At 39.7% G+C, this 26,760-nt stretch overlaps 1 protein-coding gene across 1 annotated transcript; it reads left to right on the top strand.

The window, feature by feature from the left end:
* Positions 1 to 1,440: 1,440 nt before the first annotated feature.
* LOC119720261 (probable ATP-dependent RNA helicase DDX31) lies at positions 1,441 to 20,566 on the top strand. The gene is made up of 14 exons (XM_038189883.1): positions 1,441 to 1,712; positions 5,796 to 6,058; positions 8,404 to 8,479; positions 10,703 to 10,817; positions 11,295 to 11,404; positions 11,646 to 11,687; positions 12,200 to 12,384; positions 13,675 to 14,059; positions 14,707 to 14,853; positions 15,121 to 15,180; positions 17,788 to 17,838; positions 19,004 to 19,143; positions 19,600 to 19,778; positions 20,357 to 20,566. Exons 1-14 carry the CDS (start codon positions 1,647 to 1,649, stop codon positions 20,542 to 20,544), a joined length of 2,007 nt encoding a protein of 668 aa, XP_038045811.1. The 5' UTR covers positions 1,441 to 1,646; the 3' UTR covers positions 20,545 to 20,566.
* Positions 20,567 to 26,760: the final 6,194 nt, after the last annotated feature.

Raw genomic sequence — 26,760 nt, forward strand, 5'->3', positions numbered from 1 at the left:
CAGTCAGAGTCGGTTCCTAGTTGCTCTCTTCTACTGTTTTTTTTTTTATACTTAATATGTTTTGTTATTTTATGGGTTTTTTTGTTTTTTGTTTTTGTTTTGTTTTTGTTTTTGTTTTTGTTTTTGTTTTTGTTTTTGTTTTTGTTTTTGTTTTTGTTTTTGTTTTTGTTTTTCATTTTTTTTTATTGTCTATGTATTTATTTATTGATTTGTTGGATAGTTTGTTTGTTTACTTCTTTATTGGTTCTTTTTTGTTTTCCTTAATGTTCATGTATGTTTTTTTTTTTTGGTCATATTTGGTTGTAAGATTTGTCCTGGTGGAATGAATAATGATAATAATAATATTCAATAAGAACAAGTATGTTTAGCCTGAACAAAATCCATACAAAGCTTTGTGTCTCTGTTTTTTCAAGTGCCCTTAGTGTTGTAAGATTGTGCTTCAGATGTTGGAAAACAACTACTCTTCCCGGTCACCCGAATAATTATAACAGTTTGGAAATAAATTGCCTTAGAACAGATGTTGTGGAAAGCTCAGTATTTTCTTCACAGTTAGCAGATTACGTTGTAAGCTTCGAGAAAAAATGGACGAGAGAATTATAACTAACAAGTTATATGCTCTCCCTTTACAGCTCGTCTCAGCCCAAGGGCGGATCCAGAACACAATTTTTTTTGGGGGGGGGGCCAAAAAAATTTTGGTCCCCCCAAAAAAGTGGGTCAAAAAATTACGGCGTGGGGTTCGGGGACCGCTAAAGGGCCCCGAAATTTTTTGGATTCTAGATGCTCTGTGGTGACCTGAGGCAATTTCTGACTACTTTAACCAATGTTTTTTTGAGGAAAAGATGGTGATGTACTCATTGCCTGCCTTTATTGCGATGTCACATAAAAAATTTTAAAAAATGGTTTCGTTTTTTTTGGGGGGGGGGGGCCATGGCCCCCTTTGGCCCCCCCCCCCCCCCCCGGATCTGCCTATGTCTCAGCCAGAGAGTGCATTGTGTCTTGAACTAGAAAACTAACTTACACAGTTAACTAGAAATAACAATCATTAAAAGATACAGAAAGTTAAGATTTTTGGTTATTTCCAAAAAGTTGAGACATGTACTAAATTCAAAAATCAAAAATGTATAAAATTTTGTTATGTACTATAATGTTCACTTTTTAATGGCTGTGTTTATTGAAGACTTTGTTTACATTTCAAGCACGGGATGTAAATAAATATGACGTAACAATTAAAAAGCTGAGTTTTAGGGTTTGTTCTTTAATCTGTTCTATATTGGGATTCAAAGAATCTGCATTTTGGATATGAATATTTCCTGTATTGAGGGATAGAGGCTTAATAAGGAGTTTCATGTCTTAAATATAGTATATCGAAAACCTTTAAGAATCCAGTCTGCAAACAGAAATGTCCGAGTTTACTCAATATTATTATCAACTGTAAAAATCTTGTCGATGGAGGGCGCTAGATTTTAAATGGCAGCCTCCATGTACCGCCTCCATCCCTTACCATGCGGAATGAATGGGATATGATCGTGTAAAAAATGTAGCGCTATTGTCTCGTGCAGTTAGTTTGATAGAACTAGAAGATTTGTGTATTTTATAGTTGTGCCCAAGTGGAGGCTATAATTAAAACTCAATAAAAGCTTTCAATCATGGACGCGGACGAAGACGACGGTGGTCTTATGCTCAACCTCGTGTTTCCCGAGAAAAAGAAGACGGTAGGTATAGCGAATGTTGGACAACTCGTACCCGAGACAACTCGTACCCGAGACAACTCGTACCCGAGACAACTCGTACCCAAGACAATTCGTACCCGGGAAAACTCGTACCCGGAACAACTCGTACCCGGGACAACTCGTACCCGAGACAACTCGTACCCGTCTGAAAATAAAACACTGCAGCGTACTCGTATCTGTCATGTCTGTGCCTTACTTGTGCCGACTGTTATCATACTTATTTTCAACTAATTATTATTCAATTATTTTATTTCCGTTCTTCATTTTTAAATAGAGAAGAAGTTTTTCATTTAAATAGGTCTCTCTGTTGTTGGCCTGAAGATTTTGTTTTTTTTAATACTGTTTTAATTATGCAAAAGACTGACACGCTACTGGGATTGTTGATGGTTATCAAAATTAATGTCATAAAAAGTGTAGAACTAGAAGGTGACATATGTAACATATTTATAATTTTAAGGCAGTGTATATTTTGCCGGAGACGGCAAACCTTTAGTAAACGTTAGTTTGCCGGATATACAGTGAACATGCGCAGTTACTGTTTTTTTGTACTTTTTCTGGTGACAAGTTTTAGTCTGGCTCCATGCCAAAATTATCGTTGTTACCTCGTTTTCACAAGATGGGATTCAGACCATTTTATAATTTCGGACTTTATTTCCCTTTTAAAAAAAATCCTCCAGAGCCACACATCTGAAAAAGAAAATGTAGGCCTAATACTCTGCAAAAACTGTTTGAGACATGTTAAAATAATAAAAGAAGAATATTCTTATTTATTTGGGGATGAGAAAAAAAATTTAAAAATTGTGGTGCGGTCGGAATCGAACGCGAGTCATCCCGCTCACTAGACATGCTAGAGCCTTTGCTTAACCATTACACCAAACTTGCTACACAACTTTTGGTGGGAATTTAATACATCTTATAATTCAGCCCTATTTTAAAAAGTACAGCGCCCTCTGTTGATATGGATTGCCGCCGGCAAACCTTTAGTAATCGTTAGTTTGCCGTCATTACCTCCGGCAAAATATCCACTACCTAATTTTAATGAATCGGTCCACTTATTTTAGAAATAAATTTTAGCAATAAATGAAGATCAAATAAGTTACGAAGCTCATGATTGCTATAGCTCCTTCCGCGAATTCAGGGAACTCCGCGATCATCGGCCAGCTGCCAGAATCTCTCCAGAACAATCTCTTGCTTGTCACCACTGGCAATTCCCCAAAACTCAACGGCTTTTGGTTTTCCACATCTTCGGATTTGTCAATTACATCTAACTAAAAAGGAACAGAAAAGTAAATGGTAAGAAAAGAACAAGGTAAGAGTCGTCCCGGGTACGAGTTGTCCCGGGTACGAGTCGTCTCGGGTACGAGTTGTCCCGGGTCACAAATTTGGGGTACGAGTCGTCCCGGGTACGAGTTGTCCTGGGTACGAGTTGTCCCGATACCGGTATAGCTGTTTTACAGTCACCTCGCCCTCAACATGCTCAACCACCCACCCACAACCATGACGACCACTTCGCCCAAGCGCCACTTCGCCCACGTCTAGTCTAGTCTTTGACATAAAATAGGGGGGCGTATGTCATATTATTTTAATAAGGAAGCCTCTCCCCCCTCCCCGCCCCATGTCATCAAGATATCGTCGTCTGATGAAAAGATGGGTAATCCTTACTAAGTTTTAGGACACCTCTATTTTTTACAAGTTCTGTTCAAAACTGACTTTTGCAGATGACTGTCCAGTACCAAAGTGACTTTTGCAGGCTAAAGCAGTCGGAAAGATTTCCATATATATACGAAGTTCACTAATTTTCCTCTGTATTGACTAACAAGCCCCCAAATAGCAATTTCATGTCATCAAAGTCAATTTGAGCAGTGAGAAAATACAAGCATTTTCTTAGAAAACACTTAGAATTTTTCAGTCCAATCTCATAGGGTTTGTACAAAGGGTGTTGAGTGAACTTCGTATATGGAAATCTTTCCAAGCAGTCTTTTTTCTTCATATAAACTCATGTTAGTTGTAGTTTTGAAAGCACTTTCGAAGAAAATGTGACTTTCCTACCTTTTTTCGCAGTCAGACGTGCATGTTGTAGTTCTCACACGCGTGAAAGCCCTACATAATGAAAGCCCGATGCTGATTGGCTGCTAAAAAAAATAATTTAGTCTGGTTCCCAGACCAAAAGATTCTGACTACTCCTGAATCTTTTGGTCTGGGAACCAGATTTAAAATAAATAAGTTAGTCTGGTTCTCAGACCAAAAGATTCTGTCTATTCCTGAATCTTTTGGTCTGGGAACCAGACTAAAAATAAATTAGAATGTTTATTTTTTATGTTGCGGAGAATGGAAGGGGTTTCGCATGGAAATTGTGGCAGACTTTCGCCTGAAATATAACCATCACTTTTACACAGTGTCGGGATTTTAAGTCGATCACAACCGACGTGCGTTTAATAAAAATGATACGAATAGATAAGGGGAGCCCTAGCTCGCTCTTGAAATGAACAATGTTAGATTTATTTTATCAATCTACAAAAAAAATGTGTGGGGGGGGGGCTTGGTATTGGGCAGATCTTCGGTTCCCATATTCTTCCATTTTTTTAATAATTAAATTGAGTGTTCTAGAAGTAGGTAAAAGAAGGAATGCTTTATCGTGAACGCAGGCAGTAATCGTTATTTAATTTGTTTATTTATTAATTTTTTATTCTTTTTTTCTTTCACACAACCATACAAAAGCTACCATGTTTACAAACCCTTGTTAATATTACTTGACCACTCGGGGGTGCTTGGACAAGCAGTGAAGTGTTTTAGGTTTTATGAAATACGGACTCAAAGGAGGGAATGCACATGTCATGCATAGATAATTAGGACCAATAAAACCAACAAGGAGTCCGATTTTCACAGGAGTCCCATTTTTACGCTCTGGAATCGGCTCTGAGTGCCGGCTCAGAGTGCTGCGGGACTCGGCTCTGAGTGCCGTGGGAATCGGCTCTGCGGACCCGTACCCGGGTACCGCGTGCATTTATAGGATGGTACAAAGTAGTCAGCTCCAATTGAGTCACGTCACGTATACAGTTGCATGAAAATGAATTAATCCTTCGCTTTGGTTGATCGGTGCCTTTTGCACATGGTTAAAAATGAAATGTCGCTGCAGTTATGCACTAAACACGTGGGCGGCAAGATAATACTCATGTTCATTGTTCATGCACCTAGTAAGCCTGTGAGATCCGGAGTCCGGACCGTCCAATCCATGACTCGTTCAGTTCTGAGCCGGGTATTTTTTACCCAGATCCATCAGAGCCGATTCCAGCACTCGTCCGGTTCCACGCTACAGTACATGTAGTTGTGCAATGTACACTGAAAGCAGGGTACCAGTGTACGTGTATACATGATTTGTGAAGTGCATTTACTTCAAAATAAGATCTTTTCTTTGATTTCGTTGGTACCCTGCTATGATTTTGCACGCGTATGGCAAACTGTTTATCCACAAAAGTTAATCATTGAATCTTGATGTGCGCTAGCCCAATGATGTGGCCTATTTACTGGACTACCTCCATAACTAAAGGCCACACTTGGAACATACCCTCTTTAAAGCGATAGAAAGTTGGTCCCCCCTTTTTCAGACGTCATCGTTTCTTACATTCAAAATGACTGCCATACACAGACGTTTACGTGAGCCTCGATTGAGGTGCCAATCGAGAGGCACCCTTTGAGTATAGAAGTGGGTACCTGCAAAGGTAGAGACCAAAATGTGCTGATCTCGAGCTGCTGCAGAAAAATGGTCTCATTCCTGATGAACAGGGATAATAATTGTAAAACGCTTTGAAACTGTAGGTATAAAGTGCTATATACCATGTAATCACCGCATTATTATAGGATCCATGATTATCAAAGGTCCATTATTGATGTTTGTGACAAAATATTTCGGAGGTCTTCCTAAAAAGTATCAACAAAAGAGGGACAATAGGGTTTCAAAAAATGGCAAAGCCACCTCCTTGCGAATCAGGTGAGGTGAATCCTTAATGAAATTAAAGTAAATACGTATATATTATTGATTAAGTCACCATCCCTTTTTTTCAACAGGAAGAAAAGAAAGTGAATGCATCACAGAAAACTCAAGAAAGGAAGACACTGAAACAAGAGAGAACATCCAGTGCTCCAACTCAATCATCGAGGTCAAGACATAGTGCTGGCAAATCAAAGACTGACCATAATGCACGGAATATTAGACCAGCACAGAAAGCAGTCAAAGATCAAGACAGGTCAAAGGTCACAGGATCATCAGGTCATGGAAAGGTCATCTCCTCGCTGTTCAGACACAACCCAGAAATTCCTAATGTACATGTTTGAGTATCATACTGTATTTAAGTGGCACTGTGTATTTCCAAATTTGACAGTAGAATGATGGAGGGAGCTAGTGCAGTTATTATTTTGGGTAATTAAAATGAAATGTGCCTTGCAAGGGGAGGGGGGACGTAGGGTGGCAGTAAAATGAAACATGCTCGGTAGTGAAAGCTCTGAGACAGCATTGCCTTTCAGAGGGTGAAATTAGATACATCTACATGTACATAAGCTGCTAGGAAAAAAATGAAGCAGCACTGTGTAACCGGGGAGAGCTAAATAAATTGGTTTACTATGGTTCACTCTCCTACAACCGAGTGGTTCCACTTATACAAATAACTTGGTGGAGCGAAATTTTCTGTTGTTCGACAATAATATCAAAATATTTTATTTACAAGACAAATATGAGACAATATATATACAAATGATCAGGTATTTACAAAAAGAATTATAGTAGGAACTTTGGGTATGTAGAACGGAACTTTGTTGGGTATATAAAACGACAGTCAAAAAGGGAAAATAGGCTAGTGAACTGTCACTCCAAGGATAGTATCTGAAATGCATAAAACAATAAATGACTAATGAATTATGGGAATAACTTCCAGATCCAAATACATTATTAACGATATTTAATTCAAAGTAATTTGGGAAAAACTGTTTTCTTTATTTGTAAATCAAAACACTTTTTATAAATGCATCAGTAAAGGAACAAACTGTGGCATAAAATGACTGTTGCCCAAACAGAAGAATTATTTAAATGGCAATTATGCAAGAATATGAATATTTTATATACATGTAGTGCAATTTTAAATCCGAATATAGAAATGAATTATTCACCAAGTTATGTTATAAAATAATGAAGTAAGAATATATACCATGCCCTAATAACAAATTCCCGAATGATCATAGCACTTTAAAGAAAACCAATAGTTTTGGGAAAATGGGAAAGTCTATTTCAAATGATAAATGTGAACATAAATATTATAGCAACACTAAAATTTAAGTTAAAGTTTGCATACTCGTGTTGCTCAGAAGTTACCAATTTGTTTTTTTTTCAAAATGAAAAATGGAGATTCACAAAAATAAAGTACCTGATAACATTGTTTTCTGGAATTGCCGAAAAAATATTAAAATAGTAGGAAATTGTGTTTAAATAAATCGACGGTGTTTACACGAAATGTTCAAAATATAAAATATAGTCAACAGAAAATCCTTTTTGCCATGCCACTCATGCAGGAATTAAATAGAGAATCATTAGGGAAAAAACTGATTCTCAAGAATACTTGAAAATCACGACAACATATTTATTTCTAAAGTTATTAATCAGTCGTGATCACAAGACAAATTTCCGGCCGTGTCCGTTTTGACGGCCTTAATTTCTGGCAACAAACAAAGCATACAAAAGACCAGAATGTTGCATAAATGATGGCATAAAAAGATTCAGGCATAAAAAGGTTTTAGGCATAAAAAGTGAAATATCAGACAAGGGATTTACTCACCACTTTGGATGGTCTACATTCATGCCTTCTCCGTGTCCGATGTCAAAATCGAAGATCAGCAGTTAAAATAGATTAAAATATTTTACTGCTATCAGGGAGCCTCACTCAAAATTTGCAGATAAAAGTGGAGAGTGTAAGAGCTTGCAAAATGATGGTTTGAACGCAACAAGGTGTTGGATCGAAATCAAAGTTATTTTGCAACTAGCCTTACAAGAAAACTAACCGAAACGCCCGGAATGTCAGCTATCTAATTTGAACAAAGCACGTGGAATGTTAAACTCGCCTGCTCGCTAGGCCCTTTGCATAGTTGAGCAAAATTCTAGGCGGCGCGCGTTGTGCAAAAAAAAGTTCAGTTGGCCGCGAGAGGGCGCAAGGCAAAAAGCATGATCGCAATGGCTGCTCACATGTGAAATGACACAACCACGAAGTTACAAAAGTTATGAAATGAATGCTGGAGTAAGGAACCTGTCGGGTAAAAGTAAGTACTGAAACCCGACCTGGTTACAACTTTCTATCTTGCCTCAGTGTACATGTAGCACTCATATTCCTCCACTAACTCCAAATATACGTATGGTAGTAAGTTTGACGCAACATTATTTCATTTTTGATTTGAAAATGTCCAATGACCAGCCATAACTTCACCCTTTGCCTTACACTCCATTCTAGGTATCATAGGCATGAGTGGAGTCCATATGGTTCATTTGGGTTTTTTCTGGCTTAAAAAAAACCAATGTTATCATGCCAAAGGTTCATAATGACACATATCCTGAAGTTTGTGGGGTGAAAGTTTCTTCCCCTTGTGTCACTTGCCTGTTGGCTTTATAATTGTGATTGATTTATGTTTGAAACAGTGCCAAGGTCCAGTCCAGCAAAGAGGCCATTTTCTCAGCGCACTCATTCCATGATCTCCCTCTTCATCCTCATCTGGTAAGTTAAGCACTGATACTGAAAAAAAGAAGCCTTTCTTAATATCACAGTTTATCATTCCATTTTCAGTTTCCATGTTCCTGATTAATCTAAAGCCGATTTTTATATTTGCATATCCAATTTTTCCTGAAAAGTGCCTGCTGTCAACATCATAATACTAGCGCATGTAGTTATCCCACTTTCTTGTCAGTGAATTATTAAGGTATTATTGGAGCTTAAACATGGTTTTGGCATGTACTCTAGCACCTTCTGAACAGAAGTCTACATTTTCATAGAGCGCTTTCAATTAAACAAATGTAATCAAACACCTGAATAATCAAATTTTTTAATAATCATCTAATTTAGATAAATCGCTTTCTGAATAGTGTTTCTAAGCACTATTCAGAAAGCGATTTATCTAAATTTAATAATCATCTATTTTAGATAAATCGCTTTCTGAATGGTGTTTCTAAGCACTATTCAGAAAGCGATTTATCTAAATTAGATGATTATTTAAATTAGATGATAATAAATGGCATAACACAAATGTGGGTACCAGTCCAGTATTTGTCATTTCTTTGTCAGTTTGCTGAGAAAATCAGTTGACAAAAATGGGTTTTCTGTTGTGCACATTACTGTAGTTGTTGATATTGCTTTGTATTTGTTGTTTAGTTTGCTGAGGAGCCAGTGTTGATCAGCTATGTTTTCTGCTGAGAAGTTGGTCACACTGACTGTGTTGTGCTCCCATTGTGAATGGCAGCTTAATAAATCAGCAGCATTTGGAATTTGGAATAATGTTTTTTAAGGGCAAGACATTGTAGCTCTCATACTGTTCTTAACCATTGAATGTATGAATTTGTTAAAGTTCAAATCTAATAGGGGGCAGTAGTGTGATGGAGCAGTTATAAGTGAGATGTTTCAAACCGGTTAGGAGCCTGGCCGATGATAATGGCGGAGCCAAAGATGAGGGTTTTTATCAGTGACCATGGCCCTTAACAGGTTTGAAACGTCACGTTCATAACTTCTCCATCACCCTATTAGCCCCATTCGTAAATACCTTTTCAGTCAAAAAGTTGAAAAGTTGACAAACTTCCAATGATTTTGTTTTACCATTTTACTCCATGCTTGGGTCATTTCTATTGTTTGCATGAGTTAGTGGTATGCTCACCATCTTATATGGAGATGATCAGTGGTTCTCAAGCGCACAGTTGCAGCCAGCACACGCAGAGCATACTGTGCACATGTAGCACAGAGCTCTGTCTCATGATCAGTTTTGAAACATTGCCATTTATACACCGAGCAGTGTTTGAACAGTGGTTTAAAACCACCCATGTGACAGCCTGTCGACCAATAGGAAAAGGTAAACTGTCCCAGGTATTGATGAATTTCCTCTATAACAAACTCACTTTTGAATTAACCCTAAGTACCTACGCATTTTATCAAGTCCAGTTCAAAGTAAAGCATAGTCCTTTCACAAGTACAGTCGCAGAAACAAAGGAATGGTTCTGTCACAGTTCATTGAGTGCATAGCTTGTGACTTGACTGGAGACTGGATTATTTGTGATGGACTTGTATGGAGTTGTGATGGACTTGACTACAGCACTGCATTTTATACTAGGGCAATTCCGTAAATTCGGACGTGCATGTCAGACACTTAACCCTAACCGCCCCCAATGCTACAAAATACCATTGAGTAGTAACCTGTAGTATTAATTTCTTTCCATACAAGTGTGCACAGCACATGTAGTATTCTGTGGTATTTGGTACTTGACCCCCAAACAGCCCTTTGGGGGTTAGGGTTGAGCTGCTGTTGGAAAAGTGAATGTGAAATACCACTTATAATGTGACATCTAATGAGTAGAAAACAATTACAGACCAAAGTAAGATACCACCACCTTAACGACCTTGTACATGGACATCATGTGGACATACGGTACGTTGGATTTTACGGATTTGCCCACAAGGAATTGCCCACTCCCAATTCTCCAAGATACCCACGATGCACAAATTTATTTGCACATTTTTTAAGGATTTGGGAGGGAAAGGTTTAATCCTTCAAGGTTTCAAGGTACAATTAAGTTGCATAACAATAGTGGCTGTTCCCTACGTACCTTCCTACAAAATCCCAAACTCTCGTGTTGGCTTTTGAAGGCTCTAGGAGGGCACAGGTTTTTAGTTGTGACATGTCCTTAAAAACTTGAATCAACTGAAATCATTGCTTTTCCATTGTTGCATGATTTACAGATATCAACCCTTGAGAAGACACTGGAGTTCAGTCACATGACTAGTGTCCAGCAGCAGGCCATTCCAGCCATTCTGAGTGGCCGAGATACCTTGGTCAAATCACAGACTGGTTCCGGTAAGGACAGACCAAGACTTTGACATTTGTCTCAATTTGTGGCTGTGGCTTCTGTTTTTATGCTATTGGTGCACTATGCTGTGAACTCTGTGCACGAAAAGTAGATGGCACTTTTCAACCTTTTTGGAGAAGCCAGTGCGTGTACTGGTTTGCGCACGTATGGCGTGAAGTACGCACAACTAATTATATTCTGAATGTGCAGAAAGCCACAGTGCCTTCGCGTGATCGCCAGATGTCATTGTCAGTGCGTTAGATTGTCCCTCTCAGTGATCTCCCCCAACTTTCCCTTCATAACAGTTGAGGGTGTACCTGTGCACGGAGCCCATATCCAGACCTATTTTGATCCTCACCACAAAAGAGAGCACTGAGATAATGAGTAAAATTGAGGCCCCCTCAACTTTCATGCAATTTGAAATTGAATTCTGAGAATTAAAAAATATTCAGAAACTTCTTTTTTTCTCCCTAAACACGCTGCAGGAAAAACCCTTGCCTATGCTGTTCCAATTGTCAACTCTCTTCAGGGTCACGATCCTAAGGTTCAAAGATCAGATGGACCTTTTGCAGTAATTCTTGTGCCAACCAGGGAGGTGAGAGGCATTCCATTATCTGCCGGGGTGTTATCTGCCGTGGTCGGAACAATTTGCTGATATGATTATTTTTGATATTTTCTTATTACACTACCACGATCATGTTGACATAAGATTTATTTCAGAGACATCTGTTTTAAAATGTGTGTCACATGATCAATATTGTAACCAAATTCATCAAAACAAGTTATAATGCAACCTAGACGTCTTGACAATGTTTGATGTGTCTATTTCATTCCAGCTGGCTTTGCAAAGTTTCAACACACTCCAGAGAGTTCTGAAGGTACGTCAAGGCTGGACTCTCCTAGATCCCTCAAATCCACCAGAGGGTTTGGGAGAAATTGGAACTACAGCCCATTAACCCTAACAGAACTCAATCCATCAAACCCCAACGGCATGTTCTGTTGGAATCTGTCAGGATGGGTACGGTACCCCTAAACTGACAGTCTTTTACATTGGGTTGGCACACCTCCAGAATCAAAGTCAGAAACATGTGTGCACAGTTTCCCATATGGTGTTGGAATTTGCCAGGATGGGTATGGTTCCTACTAAATCATGCTAGGGAGTTAGGCTTAAAAGTTACAGAATGTGCCATTGGTCTAGTACAGAGTGGAGAATTTGGAGGACTCACAACTTTAATAGTGGCGTAAATGTAAACACTCATTAATATGTACGTATTTATAAAAACGCACAACACTGTTGCGTGACAAAGTCGCGTATGTGTAAATTGACCTTTTCAATCTATCCTTTGCCTTTGAATGTTGAATGTCTCACTTTCTGGGTTTTTGTTGGTAGCCATTCCAGTGGATAGTGCCAGGCTACCTGATGGGAGGGGAAAAGAAGAAAGCAGAGAAGGCTCGTTTGAGGCGTGGCATCAACATTCTGGTAGCCACACCTGGTCGCTTCTTGGACCACTTACAGCACACAGAGACATTGAGGCTGGACAAACTGAACTGGTTGGTCATGGATGAAGCAGACAGGTACTTAATTGACGGCGACATAGGGATCCAAATATCCAAAAGACAACTTGACCAACTCCATTGATTGAGGTACTGGTCTAGGGTTGCTGCTGTGACTGAACTAGTGTGTTTCTCACTCTGCAAATCATTCTTTCAAGACAAATGCTGCCTTTGGATTCACATTCAATAAGTCATATGTTCATCTTTTTGGTCATCTTTATGAACTTCTCTGTTGCAAAGTTTGTTTTCTATTTAGCTTTTGTAACAACTAATGGGAATGATCTTGTTCACTACATTAACTCCGGCTAAACCGACATCATACAACTCGTCAAATCGCTCAAGTCGGCCGTCTGACTAAAGTCCCGATTGTCCGTAATGCATTTCCATTGAATTTTTTATTTCTAAGTTGGCTTTTATAAGTCGCCATTTTGCTCAAGTCGTCGTGTTACTCTCGGTCCCCTTTCCATAAAAAGCATTACAAAATCCTTTGTGTAAGTCGGCATTCAACAAATCACACATTGGCATCGACTTCCTGTACTGCGGTTGGCAAAGTGTCGAGTGAAAAGTGGTTGCGCACGGCCTGTGATCGCCGCATGCATAGGTGTCGAAAAAGGGTGTCCTACTGCATACCACTATGCGGCGCTATAGGATCTTTGCTGCATACATTGCATATGCATGCATCGTGAGCATATCAATACCAGTACCCCCCCTAGGCTGTACGCATGCGCTCTGTCCATTTTGGGGGTCGTCTTATTGAATGACGACTGCTGCAGTCAATGCGTGCGTGGTATATACCGGAACACGCACGCATTTAATTCGTTACTGTGCACGTACATATGTATCGTGGTCTCCACTATCAGTACCCCAAAGGTGATGATACAATTTGAGGATTAATTTGCTGGATTCAACTAAAGCATAAAGGAGATAATCCAGGGTAAATCAAAGCCAATTGGTGCAATGAATCATGTGAGCAAAAGAACATTCATGTAAGTCGGCAAAATGACGACTTATAGCATATATCGACATTCGCGTAAGTCGTCACAAATTCTCGGGTCCCGAGAGTGCTGGTTTAGCCGGAGTTTACTGTACTTGGCTGTTACATGTACATTGTCAAATACATGCCTTGTCCAATTCCAACTGCCAAACATTTCATATTTTGAAACCAGTCCTGTAAAAATCCTGTCAAAGTACAATTTTTAAATTTTGATTTAACATATGTGATATCAGGAATGGAGTTTTGCTTTCCAAGAGTTATGAGCATTTGTTCAAAAGGTAGTTTTAGTAAAAATCGGCATTGTCCTTTTTCTTCAGGTTGCTTGATATGGGATATGACCGTGATGTGTCTCTCATTCTGAACAGTCTTAATGAGAAGTGCCAGCAGAGACAGAATATCTTTCTCTCAGCCACTCTCACCGAGGGCGTGGAACGACTCGCCCAAATGACCTTAAATGACCCCATCAAGATTGACATTGCCAAAGAGAGCCAATCAGATCAGAGTACAAATCCTCTTTCTGCTAAGCATCATCTCGGAGGTGTAGAAACAGACAAAAGGGTGGTAAGGGAGAGACCGAATGCAGGAGACTCCATATCCATTGAGGACTTCACAACCCCAGAAGGATTGCAGCAGCATTTTGTGATCGTGCCTAGCAAGTTGAGGCTTGTCACGCTGGCTGCATTTATCTTGAAGAGAGCTCAGGTAATTAGGTTCACCCCTGTGTATCCTCACCTGTATTGTATAACAATACTTGAGACTGCCAGATTTTTTATTTAACTTTATATTCATAACTTCTATTAAGTGCACATATCCACGAATGTTAGTACTCCAGACAAAGCTTCCTTGTATTTTGTAGTCATTCTTAGCAAGCTGAGGCTAATTACATTGACTGCCTTTATTTTGAACAGAGCTCAGGTCGGTCATTGCATACCCTTTTCGAATATAGTTTATATTACTATAAATTATGAAATTTGTAAAAAGTGCCTTGACAGCATTTAATACACATATATTGTTAGTTCTTGGGCGTAAACAACATAATGCTAGCGTATATTTCTGGTCTTGCAGCCATTAGTTCATCTTTGGTACAGAGAAGAAACTATTTTTTCGTGTTCCCAGTATGTTTCTTAAAGTGGAGGGGCACAATACATGTCTCTGCAGTAGGAGATGCAAAAACGACAAACTTTTCAAAATTTGGGGAGTAGGTACCAGCTTGTTACCCCCAAAACCTCTGCCACCTGTGCTGAGTACCCAGTAACAAAGTGATATGCCTATCTGAACATTGAGTTTATTCATGTTCATTTATTAAAGAAAACTGAAGTTGTGTTTCATATTTGTTTGCAATATGACAGACCACAGGTGATTGCAAGATGTTAGTCTTTCTCTCCAGTCGGGATTCCGTGGAGTTTCACTACACGCTGTTCAAAGAGAGCATCAAGGCTGTTCTTGAGATGTTGAATCTCCTGGTGCTAAGACTACATGGGAATATGTCGCAAGAAGTAAACTTTTTTTTTTTCAAATTGAAAATGGCATTCTTTGAAAAACACATTTTTGGAAATGCTTCAGAAGCCTCAAAACATTGAAATAGATTCCTTTGTTTTTCCTTTTTATTTGTTATTTTTTGTCTCATTTATTTGGTACAAATTAATTTAGTTAAGAATCCCAAGAAATGTTATCTTTCAAATGTATCATAAACTTATTTAAAAGAGTTTATTCTATGTTCTTTTATCAATTTTTTCTACTTGTTTGTTGCTCTTTTTACATAGGAACGGACAGAAGTATTTTTGAAGTTTCAAGAAGCCAAATCAGGCATTCTCTTATGCACGGTAAGCTTGCACAGCTGCTATGCATTTCTGTGTTATACAGCAATACACATTTTGTTGTGTAATGATGTTTAGCAAAATTGGAAATTGACACATTTTCATTTTGAATCAAGGGATATCACTTACTGTCAGAGCTGCATGTTGTGCCTGGTAGTGCTGTGTGAGGGTGACGTCACCTTAATAGTATGCTGAGTGGTGTTCTTGGGCAATGACAAACTGGCCCAGGTTTCAAAGTTGATGGTTCATTTGTTGTAGTTATACACATATCCCTGCACATGTATCATCTACCCCGTTGAGCTTGACCCTGCTTTGGCTCTCATATCACAAGCTGCTAGCATTGTGCTCAGGGTACTGCAGGCAGTGCCTGACAAACATGAGTCTTCTGGCACACATCCTCTCACTAAGGGTTGGGAGTCCTGCATTTTGAGATTTGACCATGAGTCAAAAATATATCCGTACACATATTCACAGGCAAGGATGGGCTATGATTTCACCGTCCTTCTGATTTGAGGTGTGCGATCGCACCGCCACGCCATCGCACACCTAAAAGCTTCTGAGAAGTGCGAATAATCCCACACCTGGATCCCTCTGTACCGCACACCTCGGCATACGTCTACAGCATAAATATACTTCGTAATTTGTGGGGAAAAAAAGGTACGTCGGTGAAGAGAAAAAAATCAAGCATTAGGCCTACCTATATCGTTTATATCGCGAAACAGCTGGGCAGTGCGGAACGCCATGTTGATTGTTGACAGCATGAACCAGTAGCCTTGTTTCAGCACGTGTAGAGAATTACGCACTAAATGTACATTATGTTGTAAACTGTATGGGGCAAACGCGCTACCAGACTGTGCGTAGAATGTACATGTACTGTACACGACGTACGGTGAATACGCACGTGTGTACAAGCTGACTGCTCGCAGTAAAAGCAAGGGTTATCAGTATTGAGCCACAGGGTTATCGGTATTGCACGCTGAACACAGACTTGATAACTTAAACGCCATTGGCCGAAACTGGGTGCAGTTATTGTCACCTGCCAATCAGGTTGCCTCACATGGAACACGGCCGTGGGCGTTACAAAACTTGACACATGTTTTCCATTCACAAAACTTAGCTCGCGAAGCACATTTTGATTCAATCATGACTGATTCGTATTTTTAAGAGGTGGGAGGGAATGGGCAACATAGGGTACAGGGTACAGCGAGATGACGACAGCGGGAAGGACATGGTTGTCGAAGTAAAAGTGGAGTAGTTTTGTTTGTTATGGGCCGATTATGTTTACCATGTTTACTGCGATACGAATGCTTGCCTCTGATCATGGAGGAAGGAATAACCATGAATAAACTAGTGGTGCTATTCTTTCGTTTTGAACTCCTGATGTTATTATTATGAAGTTCTGTTACAAAGCAAAGTACATGTAATTTCAACTGTTAGCTGTCAGTGTTGTGGGATTTACTGTGCATTAACTGACTTCCTTTTTTTGAACCAAGCTATTAATTAAATAATGTGTTTTCTGGGGGTTTTTGTTAGTGAGTGTAAACCAAGATGAATTGTATAAAAAAATACCAGATTGTTCAGTCCCAGCTTGGACCACAGAATCACACGCCTAGAAAAATCCAGGTGTGCCTTTTTCCACACACCTGTGATTTTCAAATCAGAAGGACTGATTTCATGGATAAAGTTGTGTCATTGGGGTTGATCATGAAAATGCACTTGAGGTTAAATTGTTTTCAGAATCATAAAGCTTTTGCATGACATGGTTGGGGCAACAACAAAGTTGAAAAATGGCCTATAATAATAATAATAATATGGGCTCCATGCGCCAACAAAAGAGGGCATTTTTACCTCTTTTGAGAGCTTCGTGGACGGGACACACGGCGTGTGCGTCCTGTACTGTACTGGTTTGCGTGCGAAGTACGCACGACTTCCTGAATGTGCCAAGCTCATAGCCACAGCATCTTCGTGTGTGCATCAGGCATCGTCGGCGCGCGAATACATTCGAATTTAACTAGCTATGGTCTCCCAGACTAATCCCCGCCCCCCAATAACTTTGGATCATTCGAAATATACAGTGGATGGACCGGGACTTGAACCAGTCTACAACATGTAGGTCTCGCCCAACTTTCCTTTCTGGCCGTTGAAGTGGTACTTGTGCACGGAGCCCATAGCGCTTTATACCTAAGGTTCAAAGCACTTTGCAATTATTATCCCTGTTCTTCAGGAATGAGACCATTTTTCTGCGGCAGCTTGAGATCAGCCCAATCTGGTCTCTACCCTCACAGGTACCCATTTATACTCCTGGGTGGAGAGAGGCAATCATGGTAAAGTGTCTTGCCCAAGAACACAAGCACTATGTTCCCCGTCAGGGTTTGAACCCACGTATTTTGGCACATGACTCGAACACAGTAGCCATTTGACCCCAGCACCCAACATGGTGACATCAATTTTTGGCAAGGTTTCATATTTTTATGGCAAAACATTGGTTGGCATTTAAGCTTACATTTTCACTGTAGTACATGTGTTTCTTCTTCCGTTGCATACATCAATATCTGTATCAAATTCTGTACAATCTGTTTGATTTTTGACAATTTGGTTGTTTGTTTTTTTCAGGATGTTGCTGCAAGGGGACTAGACCTGCCCAAAGTCAAGTGGATTGTTCAAGTAGGTCACAAAGGTTTTTCTGATGTCTTTGTTCAAATATTACTTTCCATTTTAAAGAAAGGGGTTCGTGAAAAAAGGTTATTACTTGCCTTACATGTAATTCTCCAATGTTTGTCCACTGTTAAATTGACTAATAGTCTAAAGGGATAGAGAGTGTGCAAGGTAGAGATGGTTTTTTGTGTTGTAAACCTTGCATGAATAGAACTTGGAGTGGATAAATTGCAGTCGTTGGTAAGCAGCTTAATCTCAATTCATAGCCCAAGCCAAACTGTTTGATTGAAGTTCCATTCTGACAGCAACCACTAGCATAATAACCCATTGGAAATGGATCCACCACCACAGCATAGTATAGCATACTTCTCGTAGCTATTGACCCATGCATAAGTATACACTCAGCGGTGACAGAACAAAACATGGCAGCTATGGGCTCCGTGCACAAGAACCCCATCAACGGCCAGAAAAGGAGAGTTGGGGGTGGCCTAGACTGGTTCCCGGTCCATTCACTATGTATTTCGACTGATCCAAAGATGTTGGGGCAGGGATTAGTCTGCGAGACCATCGCAAGTTAAATTTGAACATATTTGCACGCCCATGACGCTCGCGTGAGAAGATGCTATGGTTTAGCTTTGTGCACATACAGGATAAATCAGTCATGCGTACTTCGTGCGCCAACCAGTCCTGTACGCACACGCTATGTGTCCCGTCCAAGGGGCCCTCAAAGTGGTAAAAAGGCGCCCTCTTTTGTTGGCGCATGGAGCCCGTACTATAGACACGTGCATTCAGCAGTCATCTTTGTGGTGTTTTTGTTATTTTAATTCAGTAACAATGAATGCGCAAGAGTCATGTGTATCCCTGTAGAATAAAAGTGCACACCTCAAACATGGCTGCAGTGTCAATGTGCCTTCCTCCCATACCAACACATGTCAGGGTTTGTATAGTTGAAATGTGGCCAAATATTCTGTGTACTGTATTAACACGCAAAGAAGAACATGCACATGACATGTCCTTTACTGGCCCTCGTAAGTGGATAAGACAGCCCTATCTACACTTCCTACACATAATCCCATCCAATTTTAGTATGATTTGAGTCGAAATTTTACACAAGTCCTAAAAGATAACTCCCTTTGAGAGAATTTTATGTCATCTTTATTTTCATTTGATGTAGTACAACACTCCAGGTAGACCAGAGGACTATGTACACCGCGTTGGTCGGACAGCTCGTATTGGCAAGAAAGGCCAGTCTCTTCTCTTCCTGACGCCAGCTGAGGTGCAGTACCTCAATGTGCTCAGCCAACACAAAATCAAGTCAGTCAATTCAATTGCTTGTATTCAGGAAGGAGGGCTGTAGTCTAATATGTGGAACTATTGCGAGCATATATGTGCCACATAAGTGTGTGAAACTTACATAACCCACCTACCAAAACAAGACACAAGTAGATTATTTTGATTAAGCAATTTTTGTAACTCGACAGCTTTTCTGATTACTTTTGACTATTACAGAACATTGAACATTTTAAACACTGATTAGAAACTTTTCAACTAGCAAAGGCACCTTTAAAAGGAAATATTGTACAAAATCTCAGTAGTCCCAAGTAGTGTTAGTCCCAAGTAGTGTTAGTCCCAAGTAGTGTTCAGTGCTTTTGTCCCTGTTTGGATTCAAAATAGGATTCAAAATAGGATCACTAGATGGGAAGGATTAGAAGGATACTATTTGGCTATTGCCGATTATTGAGCCAATTATTGACTGATTCCCAATGACAGCATTCAGCAGATGGGCCATGATCATCTACTGCACACCCTTATGACCATCAACCTTCACCTAGCTGGTAACCAGTACCGCCAGCCAGTCCACACAGCACAGGAGGCAGCCGGTGCCATGCAGCGGGTCTTTGAAGAATTTGTCAATAGCAACAAGAGTCACACAGTATTAGCTGTCAAAGGTGAGATGGCCCATTTGAGAACTTATGACCATTTGTGAACTTACATGCATAGTTAATAATGAGCATCAGGTATTACATAAAAAGCAAACTGTTAGTGTTGAATACATAATATGGTAAGGAAAAAAAAAGGGAAAAATTTGAAGACCACCTTGCAAATGTTTGCTTGGCACTGAGTAAATATAAACATTCTTCATTCAGTGGTAAAGCATAAAATGTGGGAACAAGTTTCTTTTATACTGTCAAATGCTGTCCATAGGCAGGCACGGACATGCAGGAATATTTTACATTCACTTATCTAGCTGCCAGATGTATTTACTTAAAACTAAATGGTTCTTGAGTCCGGAGTGCTGAATGGTAACACATAGCAACCGATGGAAACGCACATGCTAATAACAAGATTTGTCATCAGCTTGGCTGTTTGTGACGCAATAACACGCACACCTTTTGTGATTTATCTTCAAACTTTTCCTGATTAATGACCTTATGTAACATATTTCCCTTGAAGGCAATGTTTTTTCCCTTGGACACACCATAATTCGAGAAAAAAAAGTGAAACAAAAATTGGTTGTTGCTTGTAGCTTTCCAGTCCTTTGTGCGTGCCTATGCCACCTATCCGGCCTCCCTGAAACACATCTTCCACATTAAGAAACTTCACCTGGGTCACACGGCCAAGAGCTTTGGTTTGCGAGAAGCGCCCTCACACATCACAACAGGACTAGGCAGACAACAGCTCAAGGCTAATCGAGGAACCAAAAGAAAAAGGTAATACAATTGCTTTTTCCCAATTGATAAATCATTCCCTTTTGGGATGTACTCTGAATTAGTTCAGCGGCTAATTTTGTTGACTTTTTTATACTTGCATTCTTCTAATTTTTGTCTGAAACTCACACCAGTTGTGACAACTTCATGATATTTCTAGCTGGAGGCATATGGTGATGGTGACAATGTTGGAGTAACTGTTCGCTTCAGTATAGCACTTGGTATCCAAAGAGTTTATATGTAGGCCAACAATGACAACAATAGTCCTGGTCGAGAACACTTTTTTAAAATAAAGGTTTTGGTAAAAGACATATTTTTTTCTGGGGTTGGGGGGGCTTTATTATAATATGGCCTAAAGAATGAATACATTCGTTAGATAATAGTCTCATGTTTGTTACTGTTGCACATGCCGCTGTCATTTTTTAGTTTGTTTGGTCAATGCAAACTATAAAGTGATTATTATACTGGGGGTATTAAGCATTTTAAGTTTTGTTTTAGACACTGAGATTATATCAACAGAGGGCAGTATATATCTCAATCACTCCAGACTAGTTGGTTCAGAATAGTGCTTGGGATAATTCTAGATGCTCCGTGAATGCACTTTGTACATTGAACATGCTGTCGCAAAATTAAGCAAACACACTACATGTATACAGTTCCAGGGCTGCTAAAAAAAAACTATTGCTTATTAAATTTATATGCTAAGCATGAAATAGCTTAGAATCAGTTTCAAGTAATGTGAATTCACACAGCAGTACGGTCAGCAACCCTATGTTGCCAAGCAAATAGTTTCTTGGACTGTTACATTTCTGTGCTTAACTGCTTGATATTGTTAGTCAGGACCCCATTGCATGGGGCTGCTGACCAGAAAGTAAAGCTTTGCATATGTATGTATGTACTCGGTACAAATCAGCTTAGATCACAACAAATATTACATGCAGGAAATATTGGCTTGTTACTTGACTAGCTGAGCAAATATTTTTTGTACTAAGTGAATTCTGCGTTAAGTAACTCCATGAAGTTGGCCCAAAATCTGAACAGTGTCCAGCCCTATAGTTTGGTCTTTACCCTGAAACACCAGACGCATAGCCCAGTCTATTGTAAACTGCGTAGACTTTTTGTTTGCTATGAGTGATTTTTGATCTGGTTTGTGGGTGTGGTTTTGGGATTTTTGGGGTTCTTTGTCCGTGTGGTCCCCGCCTCAATTCTTTTTTAACAATACATGCTCAGTGGACTTTGAAGTTGTGGAAAATGTGTAGTGTCTATATGAGGTTGTACAATGTACGCGTATTTGACTGATAGAGGTATAACGTATACAGAACGTCTCATGTGTAGGGCTATACCCAAAACATCCATCTAACCCACCAATGCTTGATGTAGCAAACTGACATTCTTAAATGTCCAACAACTCTGATTTGGGAAGCAGACCTAGTCCCCAAATTCTGAATTGTCTGGTCAACCCAATTTTCACCAGGCCTTGCTACTCTCCTGCTTTGAGTTAAATAGGCCATGCATACACTTCAATGTTCCCAGCAAGGTTTTGCCACCATTTTTGACGGTGTTGGTTTCTCATATCTTACCATTGTCTTTGAAGAGCAAAAGCGCTTCTTCCAGCCGTTGTGCAAACCTTTACGTCGATGTATTAATTGTGCACTCAACAATCCAATTAAAAATTGATATCGTTTTCCACTGTTTTTCTCACCAATTTGGTTATAGATACTTAGTGTCATTACAGGGATGATGGGGCTATTTGGCCGATCATCAGTTGCAAGTAGCTGTTAAAACATTGTGAGTTATGGCGTGGTATTGAGCAGCTAGCGTGGGCAGAAATAATTCATGGGCTTCTCCACAAATACAAGCCAAAGAGAACAGTGTCGGGCGCAATGAGCCACGCCAAACGCTCGTACATTGTCTAGATATCCCTCCTCCATTATTCACGTGTACGCATTTGCTGTTTTACGCTTTGATGAGACTTGTATAAGTTCCCATTAATTCTGGGCAATTTGGTGAGGTAATCCCCATTAATAATTTTGAATACATTTAGCCAATATTTTTTGAAGGTTTTTTTTTCTAGTATGAAGGAAAAGCTATTAAGAATTTATTTCATTGCAAATTGCAGCATTTTGGAGCTTCTAAGCAGAAAATGGTGCTTAACAAATCGGCCGAGAACCAGTTGCAAGTATAATATAAATACATACTTGATGTTTTAGTTGGTAACCCGTGTTTGCCATGCAATTCTTGACTATCTGTGCCATGAAGTTGACCCCTGGTTTGGTTTTGGCAGCTTTGCAGTTTGAAGGAAAACACTGATATTTGATTTGACTCTACAGACATTGTCATAAGTTCTCAGTCCTTTTTTTTTCAATTTTATTTCTCTTGTCTTAGACAGTACAAAGTGATTTGTTGTATCATGTGCTTGGATACATTAATGTCATAAGGTTCATTTAATAATCATACTTTCGCTTTGTTTTTTGTTTTATTTTGCCTAATACCGATTAGGTATTCAAGTAACAGAAGTTTGTATTTTCTAAGTTTTCAATTTTTTTAGCCACCACAACATTCTGTAAACTTTTAAACCCTGGCCAAATTTCTGATGTATGGGGTCCAGCAAAATTATTTTTTTTTTACCCAGTATATTGTTGTATTATACAATCCAAGTTTGTCTCAAGTTTAAAAATGCATGTCAATTCTACAAAATGTCACCATGAGCATTGGAACGTGATGAAGCTGCCTTCATCTTGTCATGTGTGCCTGTCAACATCTGCTTGTTGTTAGTCACACTGTTCTGCACATTATTATTAAACGTCGTTTCTCATCTGTTTTTCGGCTTTCGTGCGCACGATATCATTTACTGTCTCCCCAATGCCCAGTAACCTAATCATGCTCGTAATCTTCCTTGCACACGCGACATTTTCTCCTGATTGCTAAAACAAGAAGGTTCACTTTAAAGAGTTTAATGGCATGATTAGGCTTTCTAGTATTTTTTTTCTGAATTCCCCACAACATATATACACATAATGCATAAATGTGCATCAAAATCAGTCTTTATATTTACATCATACATGTATACTGTACAGGCATACTTTATATGTTGTATGGGTGTATTTTATCTTTTCAAAATGCTAATCAACTGCAGGAATTGTCCTCCCACACCCCATACTTGATTCTGCGATACATGTATTTGGAAGGATTTATTACTGCACAGGCCATCCACTATCTGCTCTGTTCACAAGTACCCCCTCACTGGTAAAGAAAGGCGCGGCCACAATGTGTACATAGTACAAATCTCCTGGTGTACGTGCGTTACACACACGGAACAGTGCGCGCGCATCAACCAGCGAAATGTATGCCCGCCCATGGGACGTCGTTGCTAGGTAAAAGGGCACCCTCTTTTGTTGGCGCACAGAGCCCATAGCTTTGCATGGTTTCCATTGGCCTTTTTTCTCATTTGGCTTGATAGCCCAGATTTGTTTTCAAGTATAAATCATGTGCCTTAGTTTACTGTGCAGTGTTGGATTGTGAAATTTTGAGAAATCTTGGCGCAAATTCCTAGAGGTACATGTACATGTAATGTGAAGGCATTAAATAAGGAGTACATGCAGGCTTTGTCTCTGTAACTCAGAAAAAAAGTACTGCTTCTGGGGGTGCCTGGTTAAATATGTACATGTACTGTCCATGCTATTTGTATGCCTCTCCCCACCCCCACCCCCCAAAAACCCCAAAAAATTAAAATGCTCAATCTACATGTACCAATACAAAAATAATCCATTTTTAACAAGACATCAAGTGATGTCTGACATTAATTCAGTTCTAACAGGGTAGACTGGTTCCTGTCCACTATCAGGATTGATAATGTAGGGAGTGAGAACCAGTCAACGTTTCCAGAGAGCTGGAGACATCCAGTGTATGCTCACCTATGTAGTAAATGTTGCTAAACAAATGTACTACCATCTTGGTACGTCATTGTTTACCATTCCTTGGTCTTGCTTCACATGTAATGGCCTAAGTCAGTTCAGTTTGATAAAGTTCAGTTTGATAAAATTATCAGTTTGATGATGTTACTTATCAAATTGAGTCCCCCCCCCCCTCCATTTCAAAATTGAACTCCTCACCTATCCATATGTGGCAAATTTAAACTCCACTCTACCCACTCACCCAAGCAAGTAAGCAGAAAACTAATGTGCTTATTTTGTCCCCTACCATGGTCCTAACTTCACCCAATTTTTTCTTCACTCCCCCCCCCCCCCCCAGCTTACAATAACAAGGCACGCATTGGTCACAGTCTCTCGCTCTGACTGTCACCACCCTGTAATGGCATTATCAAATATTAAACTTGGATAATAATCCACTTAAAGTCATTTTTTCTGATGAGCACTTTTGCATTGGCCTGCCATGTCAGGGGGGCCCATAATGGGGTATTAAATATTCAAAAGCGTGAATAATCGTTCCGGGAGTCACCAGCTCGTCGGGTGATTAGTAGGGAGACAGTGGGGAAAAAGGAACTGAGAATAAGGGGAAAAGAAAGCAAGAGGGAGACAGAAAGGGAGAGAATAACTTGGAAAAGATAGGGGCAAAATAAGTGTCTGTGATGTTGTGTGTGTTGAATGATTCATGTCCAAGAGTTTTACAGCAGCCGTTGCTTTCTCTCACGCTGGCAAATTAAACTTTTATCCGGACTTATCCTGACTTGACCTGAAAGGGGAAAAAATTCCTGCAAAGGGACAAAAGTCCACATGCTTATAATCACTGAAACAAACTGACACATGCAGAAGACTATAGTGTAATGCTAGGCTTGATTCAGGGCATTTTCTGACTTTTCCATGCATTGGATGTGCCAATCTGATAATTAAATTAGAAATAACTGATATCAGGGGGAATTGCGAGCTTTGGATAGAAATCTGTTTGGCCACTGCTTTGCATGTTTTATTTGTCTTGCTCAACATATTTTTTATATCCAAATTGTGGGTGGGTGGGTCAAGCTAAATAATTGAAAATCGAAATTCACTTTCCATGGAAAAAAGATAAAAAAACAAAGAAAGATAGATCTTTTGACTTGCCTGAACAACGCGCAAGCGTTCCGATATCGCGATGCATGTTTCTTTTCCAACTTGTTCCCCTGTATGTACTGTACATGTACGTCATGTACGTGTATATAGACCCACTGTGGTATGAGAGGGAGGTGGTTTTTTAGTAGACTTGGATGCCGGGCGTTTCTAGCGGTTAGGCCGTGCAGAGGCAGCAGGGTACCAGGTGTACTAGATCGGCTCTATAACACGCCGCGGGTGTCGATTACCAATCGCTATAAAAAATGGACTATTTAACCACTGGACTCCAAGACTACGAAGACCGCAGCCTGTGATGTGATGACTGCCCAAACCTGGGGTGCGTTTTGGCGGTCATAACCAAGAATTTGTTCGGTTGTTTCTCTTTGGTATTTTAGTACTATACATCATCATGCGTAGTTCTTACCGAATTAATATTGCCAAAGAAATTCACCGACAAGAAACAACCGAACCAATTCTTGGTTATGACCACCAAAACGCACCCCTGATGTTTTTCTTTCGCTCGTACCCCCGCCCCGCCAACAGGGCGGGGGGTACGAGGGAATGTTTTTCTCAGCTACCTCACGTGACAGGCACAACCTCGTATGTCACATGTCATCCACCTCATCCAGAAATAGCCCTATAAATGTGGCCAATTTACTGGACTGCCTCCGTAAATAAGCCACACTGCTTTGAAATCTTTTTTGATTTTCACATTTAGGCTTAGTTTGTAGTTTATTTTTGCTTTAGAAGCATACTCACCCCCTTTATAGGCTAATTAGAAAGTGCTGCCTTTTTCAGATGTCTATTTTTCGAAAAATTTCATGTTGAAATTTTGATACGCAAACGTGTGCAAACGAATCTGGAAATTTCACGAAAAATAGACACATGTTTTTTTACATGGTGGCAGTGTAACCTTTATTTACGGAGGCAATCCAGTAAATTGGCCACATTTATGGAGCTAATCCAGAAAATGACAAAACCACGGTCATCTTTGAGGCTTCCAAGACTGCAACCTGCCTTTCCCAACAGCATATCAGCTGGCAAAACACAAGAAAACTGATTAAGGCCACCACTGCAAAAGAGGAAGACTGACAACTTCACGCCGTCACTGAACTAGACACACATGTACACACATGTACACACATGTACATGTACATGGGTATACATGTACATGTTCA

Source organism: Patiria miniata, unplaced genomic scaffold (assembly GCF_015706575.1).
Source record: "Patiria miniata isolate m_02_andy unplaced genomic scaffold, ASM1570657v1 HiC_scaffold_9, whole genome shotgun sequence".
Taxonomy (NCBI): domain Eukaryota; kingdom Metazoa; phylum Echinodermata; class Asteroidea; order Valvatida; family Asterinidae; genus Patiria; species Patiria miniata.